The sequence below is a fragment of the Phacochoerus africanus genome, chromosome 1 (genome assembly GCF_016906955.1).
Source record: "Phacochoerus africanus isolate WHEZ1 chromosome 1, ROS_Pafr_v1, whole genome shotgun sequence".
NCBI lineage: Eukaryota > Metazoa > Chordata > Mammalia > Artiodactyla > Suidae > Phacochoerus > Phacochoerus africanus.
The window spans coordinates 259,311,892-259,329,487 of record NC_062544.1 but is presented as its reverse complement, the minus strand read 5'-3'; the positions used below and the strand labels follow the sequence as shown (position 1 = coordinate 259,329,487).

General features: G+C 36.6%; 1 protein-coding gene across 3 annotated transcripts in view; it reads right to left on the bottom strand.

Annotated features, from left to right (window-relative positions):
* Nucleotides 1–17,596, bottom strand: part of LOC125134981 (multidrug resistance-associated protein 1-like) — an 85,206-nt gene that overhangs the window by 29,154 nt on the left and 38,456 nt on the right. For all 3 annotated transcript variants that reach the window (XM_047794540.1, XM_047794546.1, XM_047794556.1), the window contains 4 exons: nucleotides 14,765–14,941; nucleotides 11,365–11,532; nucleotides 9,528–9,690; nucleotides 2,857–2,932 (listed from right to left, as the gene is read on the bottom strand). In XM_047794540.1, the coding sequence (XP_047650496.1) occupies nucleotides 2,857–2,932; nucleotides 9,528–9,690; nucleotides 11,365–11,532; nucleotides 14,765–14,941 (584 nt within the window). The remainder of the gene's footprint in view (nucleotides 1–2,856; nucleotides 2,933–9,527; nucleotides 9,691–11,364; nucleotides 11,533–14,764; nucleotides 14,942–17,596) is intronic.

Genomic DNA, 17,596 nt, shown 5'->3' with positions numbered 1-17,596 from the left:
GTCAGTTTCCCTATGAACCCTTCCATGAGGAAGAGTCATTGTTCTAGCTCTGTACATGCCACTCTGGAGACTGTTTTGAAGTTTCTGCCTGCTCGTATCTTCCAATCTCTGTCTAGTCTAACTGGATTTTGCACAAATTGGAAATAATTATAATTGAGCAATTTAAAAATTTAAAAATTAGATTGAAAGTCACTAAAATTTTCTCTGTGTAATTTTCTCCTACCAAATAGTAAAGTAGATTAAAAAGAAAGAAAGAAAGGAAAGAAAGAAAGAGAGAGAGAGAGAGAGGGAAAGAAAGAAAGAAAGAAAGAAAGAAAGAAAGAAAGAAAGAAAGAAAGAAAGAAAGAAAGAAAGAAAGAAAGAAAGAAAGAAAGAAAGAAAGAAAGAAAGAAAGAAAGAAAGAAAGAAGGGCTAGGAATAGCATAGTAATAAACCAGGAAAAACATGGGTATAGGCAAACATGAATATATTCTGGAGAAATGAAAAGAGATCTCTATTCTCTCAAATAGAAGATTAAAAATGATTTGATTAGGAGTTCCCGTCGTGGCGCAGTGGTTAACGAATCCGACTAGGAACCATGAGGTTGCGGGTTCGGTCCCTGCCCTTGCTCAGTGGGTTAACGATCCGGCGTTGCCGTGAGCTGTGGTGTAGGTTGCAGACGCAGCTCGGATCCCGCGTTGCTGTGGCTCTGGCATAGGCCGGTGGCTACAGCTCCGATTCAACCCCTAGCCTGGGAACCTCCATATACCGCGGGAGCGGCCTAAGAAATAGCAACAACAACAACAAAAAAAAAAAAAAAGAGAGAAAAGACAAAAAAAAATGATTTGATTACCATGAGTGAAAATATGAAAATACTGGTATGGGGGGATTCATGAACCACAATAACATTTCTATTATAGTCTTTAAAATAAAGTTTGGGAGTTCTCTTGTGGCACAGTGGGTTCAGGATCCTGCATTGTCACTGCAGTGGCTCAGGTCACTGCTGTGATGAGGGTTTGATCCCTAGGCTGGGAACTTCCACACTCCCTGGACCCAGCCAAAAAGGAGAAGGAGAAGGAGAAGAAGAAGAAGAAGAAGAAAAAGAAAAATTTCCAGTATGTTGATAATTAATAAAAATTATAGGAGAAAAGCCTAGAAGGGGTAGGAAATATTGTGATATAAAATATGAAGGCTAGACAAGTTTTCATCGATGAGGTGATATTTAAGCAAACACCTACCAAACATGGGCAAGCAAGCCATATGGACATCTGGGAGAAATATGCACTAAGCAGTGGGATTGGGAGGTACAAAGACCCCAGGGAAGAAGCATGTCTGGCTTTTCAGGAATAGCAGAGTCAGTGTTACTAGAGTGGTGTAGTAAGATGAGTTTTAGGAGGTTCTGAAATCAGAAAGGTAAAAAGTTCTAGTTCCTCCAAGGCTTCATAGGTCATTGTAAGGACTTGGGATTTTACTCTGAGATGTGAATCTTTTGGGGATTTGGGGCAGAAGGGTGACATGATATGACTTATATTTGCAAAACAAACCACTATGGATACTATGTTGCAAATAGAATTGTTCAGGGTAAGGATGGTGGCAGGCAGACGAATTAACAACAATTCAGGTGAGAAGTGATAGTGATTTGGACGAAGGGTAGTTGTGAGAATTAGTGTTTGAATTCTGGATTAGTGGATATATTTTGAAGACAGAGCCAATGGGATTTGATGATGGATTGGATGTGGAGTAAGAGAGAGGCCAAGAGTGACTGCAAGATAATTTTATCTAAGCAACTGGAAGAACAGTGTTGTCAAGGGCTGAGGAGATTGAACAGTGGGAAGTATTGTATGTGGTATGGGAAAATCAAGGGCTATTTTGAACACATATGCTGGAGATGTCATTTAGACATCTAAGAGGAGGCTGTAGCTCCAGGATTTGGAGGAGATGTTGGGCTGGGGATATAAGCTTGGAGGCACTTGAGTATCAAAGGTAATTAAACTCATGAGACTGGATGACAGCACCAAGACAATAAAGAAGAGAAGCAGTCCAAGTTCTTTATGATCAAAGAGGAATAATTTAATTTACCTATTCTGTCATCTAAGTCTTGTATGCACACAAAGTTCCATCCTAAAACATCCACATCATTCACACATCCATAGGAGTATCCAATCCTTTCAAAAAAATAAATTCAAGGTCTGTTCTTTTATTCAAGGTCAAAACTACAAAATTCTGAGCTATTGGATCCTGATGTACTTGCTTCCATAACCCAGTCCAATTCTCCATTTTAGCAACTTTTTCTAGCGGCAGGTCCCTGTAATTCTAACCCCTTTCTTTTAAAACCACTTATTGCTATTGCTTCATTTTTTCTTTCAGTCTCCTCTTTGAAACTGTTGAGGGGAGTGTTAGGATCAAATGACTGATTAGGTTAATTCGCTTCAATCACTGTTAATCTTAGTCACTTACAAAAATGCACAAGAAGTATGATATAACAAAATGCAATCAGGGTCAAAGTTGTGTTATTTTTATTTCTCTCTCACGTCTTCTTGTATCCTCCCCCCACCCCTGCTTCTGCCTTATTTTTCCAAATAGATTCTTTGTGGGGATATTTTTAGTGTGCACACACACACAAGTCAGAGTAGATTTCTTCTACTAGAATTTGACTAGAAATTACTGAGAGTTACTATGTTTCCTAAATTAAATCACATACACCTCACCCAAAAACTTAGACGCAACCATGTAACTTACAGTTTAGGATGTAGAAACCACCAAGTGCATTTTTATCCATTATAAAGTACAGATTCTTTTTATTGGATGCATTTTAAATGCTAAAAAATGTAATTAGTCCCAAATCCCCATAAAGCCTGGTAACATCCTAATACTCACCTATCGTTTTGCTCCAGGACTTGGTCTTTCAGTACAGTTTTGGAGTTGATTATACTGACTCGCCTTAAGGCATGATCTGCAGAGGAAAATAGTGAATACTTTTACTACCATATAAGCAATAAGCAAACAGTGCACAAAACAGAGAAATTTGATGAAATATACAAGTTAGAGATTTTTTATGTTTGTTCTGGATCCACAGGTATACTGGGAGCCCTTTCATTTCCTAATTATTTCTCCTTCACCTAAAATGTCTTGTAATGCCTTAAATAAAACTAAGATTCCATAATGAAAAAGTCTACAGAGAAATTCTTTTTAGAATATTAGAGAAGGGTGCTAATTGTTTTGGATCTTCCATAGAAGGGTTAAATATTTGTCCAAGAGGAAAATGGCTCTAGTTTTTAAAAGAAAAATGCAATTTCATTGTCTTATACACAAATGTTATTATTGTGAAGAGTATTAGGAAAATACGATGGTAAATTCCCCAAATCTCTGTCATGTTCTCACTAATGTCACTAATACTAATAATAGCTTCCTATGTGGCAGATAAGTGCTTCACATATTTTAAATCTTATTTTTCAAAATTACCCCTCTGAGAAAGATACTATAATTATGTATTACGTTTATTTTACAGCTGAAAAGCACAGAGAAGTAAAGTAGATCACACAAACCAAGGTCACCTATTTAGAACTGTAAGACTGAGGTTCAAGTTACTATTAATAAATTTGATGGGAAACATCTCAGAACTAGGCAGATTTTTGTCTTTTTTCACACTATAATACTTAACCTCCTTGAATTTCAGATTCATCTTTAAAAGGAAGGAATTGAACTTGGAGGTTTCTAAGGTCTTTAATATGAATTCTATGCTTTCTTATTTCTAGAAGTTAACATCTGGCCCTTAATGGAAGTATTTAATTTGCATCAACTATCTCTATAAAACAAGGGATTCCATGTCTCACAGAACTAAAATTCAATTTGGACATGTTTCAGCTTCTCCTGCCTAAGGCATATGCTCACCTTTATAGCTGATAATAATAATGCTTAAATTTATATATTTACAATGTATAGAATGTGTTCACATAAATTATATGATCTGAGTGTCAAAATGAGCTGATAAGATAGAGACAATAGGTAAGTTTACCTATATTTTACAGGGAAAAGGAAAAATAAAACTCAAGATAAATGACTTGCCTGAAACCCAGTGTTCTCCATGAGACAGAGAGGGAGAGGGAGAGAGAAATAGAGAAAGAAAGAGAAATGAAGAGAGCAAGAGTGAGCTGAGCCCCACACTCCTTCCTGTCTTTCATACTAATACTAAGTCAACGTACTTGCTACTACCAGTTTGATATAATGTTTAAGAGTTTGGAGTTCCCTGGTGGCCTAGCAATTAAGGATTCGGAATTGTTAGTGCTGTGGCTTGGGTCATTGCTGTGACATGGGTTTGAAACGTGGCCCAAGAACTTCCACATGTGGTGGACACAGCCAAAAAAGTCTGATTGGACCCTGGCATGAAACAGAGGCAGTGATGGATTCTAATTCTGTAACTTACAATCTGTCTTAACTTGGGCAAGTTATCTATTCTCTTTGTAAAATTAGGACCATGTAGCCTCAGGAGGTTTTGGGGAAAATTAAGTAAATGTAACACTTATGAATATATTGACATAATTAATTACTTAATAAAATTAAGTAAATGTAGCACTTATGAATATATTGACATAATTAATAAGACACCCTAGCTGCTGTCAGTATTAGTGTGGGTAAGAATTAGCCTAGACTAAACTTATAAATATGTAAATTTATCTTTAGTCTTCATATATATTTTTGAAGACTCTCATCTCTGATTGATTCTTTTATGCTATTCCCATGAAGTCAGACTTGTAGATTTTTCTGAGCTAGATGGATTTTTAGAGAGTTGATGTATCCAAACCCAAATTATACTGTATATTCTACTTCTTCTAAGTTATCTGTCATCTGCTACTGAAGATGAGAATTATAAGAAAAGAAGAAAAAGTTCTGGGTCATAAGCAGTTTTGGGTGCAAAGGAGTGATATAAATGTACACTATTCACCCCCCATATCAGCTACCAGGACAAACAGATCTAGTTCAAGTCCTATTTTTCGTAAATGGGAAGAACCAGAGGAGTTAGGTCATTTCTATGAGGACTTATTTAATTATTCAGTGTTGGAACCAGAACCCAGGGAGAAATTGGTCCACTGTCTTTTCCAGTATGTTGTACTGACTTTTACTCCCACTTTCATGTCACATAAGTTAATAAGAATTTTTAAGTGGAAAGATTCTGTGCTTTTTAAAAGGAATTCTTGCACAGACTCAAGACCAAAAGAGATAATAAAAAGAATAAATGATAGAACACAGTGATTTTAGCACTTCTCAAATTTCACTCCCTGTCCGGACAACCCCTTTCCTCTAAATCCCAATAAAAATGTTCTCAGATATAATTTATTTTTTATTCACTACTTATACAAATAAGAGGAAATCACTCACAGACCTGTACCTAGCATTTGTGGGAACCATGGCAAGAGTATAAATGAAGATCCATATGCCATATTTCTAAGTATTTGATATAGATTGAACTAACAGACCCATAAATAACTTCTATCACTTATCCTGACACATACCCCTTCCCCGCCAGTTGGAAGGCAAAGTCCAGGTGAGAGTGTATGGAACCCTGAAAGTTTCTCTGGAGAACATGGCAGTTCTGGGTGAGGTGGTCCCAGGCAAGGCCCTTGCTGGCTTCCCTCCTACCCTAGCTCCAACCCTCACTAGTCTGTGGACACCTTGACCACATGTCTGCCCTCTGCCAACCCCCTTATGAGAAAAAAAGGCCTTTGTTCAGAGAGTGATGAATGCCAGTAGAGCAGTCTACATTTAGGAAGTCAGAGCTAAAGAATGGGAGCCCAGGATCCTACAGCAAACTTATGTCATCTGGGCAGAGAATTCTGGGGCCTCAAGTACTTGGAGTGGTCAAGGACTGGGGGCATAGGAAGGGGAGCCCTGATGGGCACAATTCCTAGGTGTTCACCAGAGAGACAGCCAAAAGGTAGAGCAGGGCTGTAGTACAGGACTGGGTCAAACCGGCTGAGGTCTAAGGCAACACTGAAGGAAAGTGACACTGAATGTACCCAGTTGAGGTTGTTTAGTGGGATGTTTTATATAACTTTTATGCCAATTGATTCATTTTTGTCCTGCTCTTATGTGTCAGTAATGAAATTACATTATATATGGCCAACTTTTCACAAACTATCTTTTTCTTTCTTTCTTTCTTTCTTTCTTTCTTTCTTTCTTTCTTTCTTTCTTTCTTTCCTTCTTTCTTTCCATCTATCCATCCTTCCTTCCATCCTTCTTTCCTTCCTTCCTTCCTTTCTTCTTTCTGGCTAGCTAACTAGCTGTCTAGTATTATCATGAGTAAAGTAATTTTATGGCTGTTTTTCTAAAAAGCTTTATATTTTTTAATTCAGCATAGAGAAAACCAAAATCTTAAAAATAATCACTTTAAAAAAAACATTTCTAAACATTCTCCAACATCAACTATACGAATGTTTTCTTAGGTCAGTCTCCCAAAGTAATAGAAATAAAAACAAAAATAAACAAATGGGACCTAATCAAACTAACAAGCTTTTGCACAGCAAAGGAATCCATAAAAACAACAACAACAACAACAACAAAAAGACAACCTATAGAATGGGAGAAAATAATTTCAAATGATGCAACCAACAAAGGCTTAATCTCCAAAATACACAAACAACTCATACAAATCAACAGCAAAAAAAAAAAAAAAACCCAATTGGAAAATGGACAGAAGATCTAAATAGACATTTCTCCAAAGAAGACATATGGATGGCCAACAGGCACATGAAAAAATATTCAACATCACTAATTATTAGAGAAATGAAAATCAAAACTACATTGAGGTACCAACTTGCACCAGTCAGAATGGCCATCATTAGTAAGTATACAAATAAAAAATACTGGAGAGGGTGTGAAGAAAGAGAACCCGCCTACACTGCTGGTGGGAATGTAAATTGGTGCAACCACTATGGAAAACAGTATGGAGGTACCTCAGAAAACTAAATGTGGAACTACGATATGATCCAGCAATCCCACTGCTGGGCATATATCCAGACAAAACTTACATTCAAAAAGATACATGCACTCTCATGTTCAGTGCAGCACTATTCACAATAGCCAAGGCATGTAAACAACCAAAATGTCCATCGACAGATGAATGGATTAAGAAGATGAGGTACGTATACACAATGGAATACTACTCAGTCATAAAAAAACAAACTAATGCCATTTGCGGTAACATGGATGGAACTAGAGACTCTCATGCAACTGAGGTAAATCAGAAAGAGAAAGATAAATACCGTATCATTTATATCTGGAATCCAATATACGGCACAAATGAACCTATCTACAGAAGAGAAACACACTCATGGACATGGAGAACAGAGTTGTGGTTGCCAAGAGGGAGGGAAAGGGAGGGAAGGGATTGGGAGTTTGGGGTTAGTAGATGCAAACTATTGTATTTGGAATGGATAAGCAATGAGATCCTGCTGTATAGCCCAAGGAACTATGTCTGATCACTTGTGATGGAACATGATAGAGGATATATGAAAAAAGAATATATATATGTATGTATAACTGGGTCATCTTGCTGTACAGCAGAAGTTGACAGGTCATTGTAAATCAACTGTAATAAAAATTTTAAAAAATGTATTTTATTTCTAGTACAAAAATTACCTCTACCCAACACCTTTCTGAATTTTAACAGAAAATATACAATATTGAAGTAATTAGAAAAAAAAGTCCAATTCATGCTTTTCTAACTCTGATATATTTCTGATAGTGAGGTAGCAACATTTATTAACATCAGCCCAACTTCAAGAAGAATACTGTTTTCCACTTAATACTACAGAGAACTTGTGTACATAAAAAGGTATATCAGTACTGGGAAGGCAAGATATTTGTTTCCAAAACCAGAGATGTAAATAAGAGCAAGTTTCACAACTTTCAAAAGTGTGTTCCATGTTTTATGGCAAATTAAGTATTGCACTTAAAACTTACACATCACCTTCTTTTAGAGCTATATTTTCCAAAGTAATACAACATACTTCATGTGGCCTTTAAAATAGATGGCAAAAAAAAAAAAAATACACTGATTCGTAGCATTCCAAATCATCCTATAAACTCTGAGGAGACACACTTATGGTAGAAACAATAGAGGCAGATTCACCTGTTTAAGAAACAGCTACCAAGTACCTGTTTTTTGCCTAGCATGAAGCTACCTAAGGACTGGAGATAGAGTGAATAATAGACGTCTTCCTCATTCTAGTCCTTAGAGATACTCATAGATATATACTTCCTACACACTAAACATAAATTATTATTTACCCTGACCGAATAGCCAAAGGTTCATTTCTAAAATTGCTACCTATTAAGAAAAGACAAGGTGCTTCTTTTATTAAGAATGACCAGAGCCATCTGATGATGCACCTACATACAGAACACTGGAATTTGAGAAAGGAGTATAAATAAGGAATTAAAAAATAGTAGTACCTAACTAACGTATATTATCTTAGGGAAACACAACAAACTGGCTTTATGTATTTTTTTGGATGCTGGCGCAGCAGGTGAAAGTTCCCAGGCCAGGGATTGGACTCAAGCCACAGCAGCAACCCAAGCTGTGGGAGTGACAATACTGGCTCATTAACCCGCTATGCCACAAGGGAACTCCAAGAGAGATGCCATGGCATTAAAATACAAAATTGCACAAATTTTGTTATAAACTTCATATCTTTCTGGAAAAAATAAATTTAAAAAATGAACTTCATATCTTTCTGACCTCTACATTCAAGGTAAAGTATGAAGTGAATTATTGGATACCAGTTCATGTAAGAAATTCTGAGACATAGTACTCTATCTCTTCTTTAGTTCAACAGCTTTAGAGTCATTTCTCAGTGGTGTTCAGAAAAGGTATAGGATAAGGATCATGATGTGGTATACATGAGAAACCCTCTATAGCTAGAAAAAATGATAATGGCACATCCAACTTTCAGAGTTGGAATATGACTGGTCTCTGGAATATTAAACTAATGCTAGATTTCAAACAGTCTTCTGTCCTAATTAAGTAAAGATCAAAACACTTCATTTACAAAAACAACTATGAATCTTACTAGGACTATAGTAACCAAAAATTAGTAGTAAATAAACTCAATTGTTATTTTATAAAACTTAGACAGTTATCATTTCCCTCTGTCATGCATTTGATTCTCTTTTCTTTTGTTTCTCCCCACCACATGTAATGATATTTTAAATATATTTTTTATTTATTTAACATGGATTTAATTTAAAAGATAGAATGCTTAGACCCATTATATTATAAATCTGCAATAGAGTTTACAAATCATCTGATCTCATAGATGAACAAACATACCGTGGGGCATAAAATTTTGTTTAAAAATCATAAATGAAGTAGATTTTTAGCTGATGTGTTCCAATGAGTTTGTTTCTTTTCCAGAGAAAGGAAGATGTCCAGCTCCTGACTTAAGCAGCATGAATGAAGAAAAATGCGTTATAAGGAATCAGGCAATTAAGGGACTTTTAAAGTGGGCAAACACACTGTATCCTAGATTTGTTTTTCATTATGTTCTCACCTTTTTCTTGCTCACTGAAGATCTGAAGGAAATTTGTGAGATTTTTGGTTTTAGACAGAAGTTCCTGGTATGTTCCCATTTGCGCTACTCTGCCACCTTCCATTACCACAATAAGATCCATCTGTGGTAGAAGTGTGAGGTTGTGGGTCACTAAAATTCGAGTCTGAAAAAGAGTGTTTTATTCCTTGGGCTATAAAAGATGGCAAAAACAAGTTATTTTAAAGAGCGCTGTAATCATTTTTTTTTGTCTTTACTATTTTAGAGGGTAATTCTTGGTAGATACCAGTTATCTATTTCCAAATAAATGATGATACCCTGCCAGACCAAAAAAAAAAAAAAAATTGCGCATGTTTTTAACCCATTAGTTCAGGTAGTCTTCATTCAATAAAGTGAATCAATTTTACAACAAATTAAAAACAATCATATCTGTCATTCTTGCTTCCTTTCTCTAAAGTCTTGTAGCACCAAAAAATATATTTGACTCAAGTTATAATTCATTGTCTTCATTTTTAAATCTTTCCATATTACTGTATACATGTACATAAAATTGAGTAAGAATTTTATCTTGGGTTTATTTCAATAAACAAAGACATTTGTCTATTATTTACTTAGATATTTATTTTATAATTTTATACATTTATTTAATTCTCCCAGAATGTCCTATATTAATAAATCTATAAATGCATAATGTGAAGGAATGAGTATGGCTTTGTGTCAGAGACTTTTAAAAATCTCTGTGATTCTTAAGTTGAACAATCTATGTCAAGTTATTTTTGAGCCCCGAGTTTCTACATAAGTAAAGCAAGAATAATGATAATGGCTATCTCAAAGACTTGCTATAAGAACTAAATGAGGAGTTCCCACTATGGTGCAGGGGGTTAAGAATCCAACTGTGGCAGCTCTGGTCACTGCAGCTGTGCAGGTTTGATCTCTGGCCCAGCTCAGTGGATTAAAAGACCCAGCACTGCTGCAGCTTCAGTATAGGTTTCAGCTGCAGCTGGGATAAAATCCCTGGCCTAAGAACATCCATATGCCATGGGTGGGGGGCATAAAATTTAAAGAAAGAAAAAAGAAAAAAGAAAAGAACTAAATGAATTAATTTTGTGTCAAACATGATATGCACTTAATGTTAATTCCTTTCTTTTTGGCTCCTTTACAAATTGAATTGTTATTATTGTTATGTTAAGAATGCCAAATTTTAAGTAATAAATAATGAAATAATACTATGTTTTATAGAAAGTGAAATGAATCAAAATACCATGGTTTTGGTAATTCCCTTGTGGCACAGTGGGTTAAGTTGTCACTGCAGTGTCTCTAGTTAGCAGGTTTGATACCTAGCCTGGGAACTTTCCCATGCTGTGGGCACAGCCAAAAAATATAATACCATTTTTCAAAAAAAGTCTCCTAAACTAAAAACTCATTTTGACATATAAATACCTTTAGAATACGATGTTAATCAGAATATTATGTTAATCATAAATTGTGGTCAGAGAAAACTTATAAAATTTTTAAAATATTCATTAAAGTTTACAAGTTCAACCCCCAGCCCAGCGCAGTAGGGTTAAGAATCCAGCATTGCCGCAGCTGTGGCATAGGTCGCAGCTATGGCTTGGATTTGATCCCTGGACCAGGAACTAACTCCATGTGCCTTGGGGCAGCCATAGAAGAAAAAGAAAAAATTTACTAAAGTCTGTAAAAGAGCAATAGTATAACATCCCATTTTCCAAATGTGCCTACATTACTTCAACAAATAAACAAAATATGAGAATTTAGGCATACTGCTATGCAGATTATCTTCCCCTTCCCTCACAAAAGCAAAAAATTATGCTCTGGCTACCTTGTTTTTCAAAATGCCTGAAGATCCAATTACTTTTTCAAAAAGTTGCTTTCCAACATGAACATCAACTGCAGACAAGGGATCGTCTAGGAGGTAGATGTCGGCCCCACTATAGACAGCTCTGGCCAGACTTACTCGATGCTTCTGGCCTCCACTTATATTCACACCCTGAAAATGAAGCAGGAGGAAAAACAACTGGGACCAGAGGAAAAGTACATAAATCTCAAAGCACATACAGTTATGTCCAAATTCCTCTCCTGTAGCAGGGATATGTAACAAACTCATGATTAACACTCAAACAAATAATAGAGTTTTCTTTATCTTGAACTTCCAAAGGCCTCCCCCAACCCCCAATTCCTATAGCTACTAACTGGTGCAAATTAACAGATATATCTACTTTCTTTTAATGGTTTTCTCTCAAAAGTAGATACTAATAATTACGGAGAAAAGAATTTCCAGTTCCCTAACTCTGAAAAGTTGTGCCTGTGGAATATTAAACAGGACTTTTGGCTGCCAACCATATCCTGACACCAGTGATCATTTTTAAATTGACACATAGGAAATTGAGAATAATAGCTAAATTACCAAAGCAGTAATCAACATGTCCCATTTTCTTCTGTAGAAAGATTAGTACAAGTCTTGTTGGCAAAAGTACAACTCTAAGAAGCAAGAATAAGGAATATACATCACTCCATGTAAGAATTAAAGTCGACATGTACAGCCATGTATGGAGAATTATGGGGCCAGGCCCAATTTACTAGATTTATTTTATATTTAGTGTTTACAGATCTGGTTTAAAAGCTCTCCGTGCAGCACAGAACTTAACCAGTGACTTATAATTGTAAAATGCTATTGCTTCTTTGCATTTCTCATCCTCCTCCTACCCCACAAATATCTCCTTTATATACCTATATTCTGGGTGCTATCCTAGCACTTGGGGTTTAAAGATAAATGAAACCAAGACTCTGTCATGAGGAGGTTACATTTTAGTAGAGGAGCCAGGCCGGAAAAAACACCACACATATATATGTCAGTGTGTGTGTGTGTGTGTGTGTGTGTGTGTGTGTGTGTGTGTGTGACAGAGAGAGAGAGAGAGAGAGAGATTATAACAGCCCTCAACTCACAGATTTGTCATGAGTATTTAATGAGTATAAAATATCTAGGACAAATCCAATGCCAAGTAGAGACACAATCAACATTAGCTATTATCACCCAATCACTCCTCTCTGCAATCCATCTTCTGGCTTGTTATCACGTATCTTGTATTATATTATCGTCTTGCTTAAAAATCTTGGATTATCATATTTCCCTCTTCCCATCATCTATGAGCAACAACAGATTCCTTAGTAGAAACCCTAAGATACTTATATTTAACTCATCTTTCAGCCACTCATCCAATGCTGCCCTCAAGTGACTGTGACCTACAAGAAGACTAGCCTGCCTTTCACATTCGGGCAGATGTTGTTCTCTTTACTTGGCTGCCCGCATCCTCCCTTTTCAAGCTCCTCACTCTAAGAAGTCCTCCTTGAAATCAGTCTTCTACCCAAAGGTCTAAGTAAAGAGATTCATTCCCTCCCTTCCCGTCTTGTAGTGTTCTGTTTACTCTCGCATTGCTAGTAAGGGCAACACCCATGTCAGTCACTCACTCTCCTACAAGCTCCTAGTTTCTCCTTGCATTCCTAGAATGTAGTGTCCACATAAATACTGGTAAAGACAATTGATAATATCATTGCAGAGGTCCAGTAGATTGCAATCCCTTGAAGACAGGGTGAAAGCTCTCCTGCTCACCATTATGTATCCCATAGGAGAATAAGGGCATATGATGGATTAATAAATATCTGTGTTCAACTGAGGAATGCCAAAGGAAAAGATGAAGGAAAGTGAGAAAAATTCTACATTTGTTATCTTGGATGTCTCATAAACAGCTATAAACAGATTTCCTTTGGAAATATTCAGTTGTATGTCTACTTTAAAGTACATCATCAGATTAGGAGAGATTTAATTATAAAAATATAAAAACCAGAAATTTTAAGTGGCAATAACATTTAATGACTATATTAAATCTATGCTTCACATTTTGAATTTGTCCATTGTAATTTTTTATGGCTACACCTCCAACATATGGAGGTTTATAGGCCAGGGATTGAATCTGAGCTACAGCTGGACTTGCCCATACCTCCGCAGCAACCCAGGCCTCCATAGCCGGATTCTTAACCCACTGCGTCACAGCAGGAACTCCTCCATTTTAATTTTCTTTAGTTGTATACCTTTAAGCCACTTCATATTATTAGAGATTGGATTTATCTGCATAATGTTCAATATGTATTATAACAAGTTTGAAGAAGTCACATTTCTGCATAACGTTAACTATGACGTCATTTTGCCTAGGGATAGTGAAGACGCCAGAAAAAAACACAGAAGTTGGAAAAAAAACCTATTTAACACTTTGAGAAAATATATCTGCAAAGTAGCAGGCTATGAATGAAACCAATGTAAGTCTAATTAAAAGGCAAATTTTGCCTCATTCTAGATTTGTAACTATTTCCACTTTCTATAATTTTGTTCTCTAATATAGTTTTCAATTTATATAATTATCCTCTTAAATAATATGGGGGGGGGTAAAAATGCCTAATACTGTTGTGCTTACTCTCTTCTTCAAATTCAAAGCACTAAGGACTATTTACTTATCTTCATAGTACACATGAATCATAAGCAGAGGCTACTTTTGCATTTATGTTTCATTAATGGAGATTTTAGTCATGGGTTGGGGATAATCCCTTGGGATTCATACTTTGGCTCATGATACCTTGTTCTGTTTTGTTTTGAACTCCAAAGCATTATGCAGCATAATGACTATTCATTAACACAATGAAAATAAGATAGAACAAAGAAGAAAATGCCAAGGAAACAAGTTCCTCAAGCAGGAACATGCAAGTGTGGAACAGGTACATTAATGACAGCACGGTCTCAGAGTCTTGTTAGAACTTGGTCTTGGTGCCACCTTTGGAGATGTGGGCTCTTTTGTGACTCTCCTAGGCTTGACTCTGTGCACAATAGATACAGGAAGAAACAAAACTGTGATCCACTCATTAGACAGCGAACAGCATTATGCCAGCCACGAAGACAAAGTGTTGATGATACACTTGGTGGGCTTTTACCCCTCCATTTGGATACTAATAACAGAATATCCTGCTGATTTTTAATCTGTTTTCCAAGTTGTCAATAATAAATAATTATCTGTCCTTGATACTGCTGTTTATTGCACAGGAATTCTACAATGACTTTTTAAAAATTATGGTTGTCTAGCTCTTCAAGACCTCAGTAAAAAGGCTATAAATATTTTATTAGCACAGCTGAATGGAATGTTACTCCTGCCTATGATAAAATATATTTTCCTTACTCTTTCTCCAATCTCAGTTTGATCTCCATTTGGTAACTGCTCCAAATCGGGAAGAAGAGCACAGGCTTCCAATACTCGCTCATAAAATTGCCTCTGCATGACGGAGCCAAAGAGAATGTTTTCTTGAAAAATGCAATTCTGAATCCAGGCCTGCTGGGAAACATAAGCCATGGAGCCCTAAAAAAAAGAAATAAATAAAAGAAATATTCTTAACAAAGGAGAAGGAGAAGTTGCATGTACCGCATTAAAGAAACATATTTAGCCCATGGCTTTGCTTTCTTTAACTTGAAATTAAATTTCAAAATCAATTTAGATTATCTCTTAAAGGTAAATTTATTCTATTTGTTTTTAATCTTATATCCTATTTTAATATTATATGTTTATTAGAGGCCCCTTCAAATGACTTACTTTGTGATTTTTATTTACTTTTAATCTAGCTTCTATCAAAGTTACCTGTCCCTGGTGGGAGTTTCTGGAAGCAGACGTTGAGTTTATTAGTCAGCTCTACCTCCCTTCACAAGGTACCTGAACTGAGTGACTTAAACAGCAGAAATTTCTTTTTTCACAATTCTGGAGCCTTGAAGTCTGAGATCGAAGTATTAGCAGGGTTGGTTTCTCCTGAGGCCTGTCTTCTCTCAAGTCTTCACAAGGCCTGGTGTGTGTGTCCTAATTTATTCTTCTCATACAGAACTATTGGACTAGGGCCCAGCCTAGTGACCTTATTTTAACTTAGTTCCCTCATTAAAGACCCCATCTCCAAATTCAGTCACATCCTCAGGTACTGTGGGTTAGGACTTCAGCGTATGAATTTTAGTGCAGCCCAAAACACTGAATTTGGGGTGCAAGTTGCTTATTTGGGATCAATTATCGTGAGAATGGAAAGGAAGAAGGAGGATTGGGTAGAGAGGGAAGTCACACACTGATCCAGATCTAACAAAGATTGGTCAGTCCTCCAGAGAGCTGTAGAGGTGTATCGTCCATCAGAATTGTTCTGTGTGCAGCTGAATTGGCCTGGCATTTAAGAGGGAGACCCCAGGAGGCCAGCGAGAAGGGGCAGAAGTGCTGTATGTATCCCCAAGGCAAGGTGGTAAGCCCTTCCTACAAGAGCAATTGGGGCAGCCCATTTCTGCGTCTTCCACATAGCCACTGTTCTCAAATTCATTTTTTGATAATTTTATGCCTTGCCATTATTCCTGATTATATGACTCTGTTGTGTAAAATATCCTTTTAAACAAACTTCTAAAGGGCCCACAGTATTTGAACTAGAGACCCACCTTTCAATCTGCCCCATGGATTCTATTCAAACATTGATTTTGCAGTATTTTGACTATCGTGCACACTGGAACAATACCATATATTTAAGGTATTTTCTGATGTAGACTTGTAACTATTAGCCTTTTGATTTCTATAAACTACTTTGAATATGAAAGATTGTAATTTAATTCTTCCTCGTTGAGCATGTAAGACATAGAATGACTTTGGAACCAAAACAATGTAATTCTGATCTGACTTGATCTTGAACACAAAAGAAATTGCTCTTGAATTGCTTTGCCTAGTGAATAACCTTTGATTAGAATAGCATATTAAATCAGTCCTTGGGTGATAGAGATTTTAAATACTTGCTATACATTAGGCAAGATAAGGGGGGAATGGAGGGTGAAGCACATAGGAGAGAAGATTGTAGAACAGGAAACAATGGCATATAATATAAGACAGGAACTAAATACTACATTGAAAGGTATGGACTTGATATACTGTATGACAGGAACTGAAAAAAAAAGCTGATCAGTATTCACAGAAATGTAACTTTTTCCTATTATAATCATCATTTGCATCTCGCATACAAAGAAACTGTTTTTGTTTCATTTCATTCTTTTTTTAATTAAAAAAAATTTTTTAGGGCAGCACCTGTGGCATATGTAAGTTCCCAGGCAAGGCGTCGAATCAGAGCTACAGCTTCCAGCCTATGCCACGGTCACAGAAACACCAGATCTGAGAGGCGTCTACAACCTACACCACAGCTCACAGCAATGCCAGATCCTTAACCCACTGAGTGAGGCCAGGGATCAAACCTGCATCTTCATGGTTACTAGTCGGGCTCATTTCTGCTGAGCCACAATAGGAACTCCTCATTTCATTCCTAATAACAAAACTACAATAGACGTTTTGCCAGTTCAAAACTAGTCTCTAAATCCCTGATATTCCATCAAAGAATACTGAATACTGAATACGCTACATGAACAATGTCTGATGTAAGCCTTGATACTGAGAATAGGGGATCTCAGAATTTGCAAGTTGTGATATATTTCGAAAAAAGGTGCTCGTGTGAAATCTTTAAAAACAGAAAGCTGTAAACAAAAGCAGCTTACAAATATCAAATGTTAAGCTGACCATGCCATTATTATAATTATTATTACTAACAAGAGATAATCAGGATGATACCTCAATTTAGAATTAAAAATGTTTTCGGAAATAACTCGAGTGTGTTACCTCAAATCCTGCCACTGATCCAGACCAAAGAGCTTCCTAAAGAACAATGTGGCCAGTTACATAGACAAATAATATTGTCTATTCATAGGGAGCTAGCTGACTCTGTGCCAAGTACACAGAGTCTTATTCAATCTGCTTCTTTTAAGCTTATTATTATCAGAGTTCCCATCATGGCTCAGTGGTTCATGAATCTGACTAGGAACCATGAGGTGGCGGGTTCAATCCCTGGCCTTGCTCAGTGGGTTAAGGATCTGGCGTTGCTGTGAGCTGTGGTGTAGGTTGCAGACATGGCTTGGCTCTGGGGTTGTTGTGGCTCTGGCATAGGCTGGAGGCTTCAGCTCT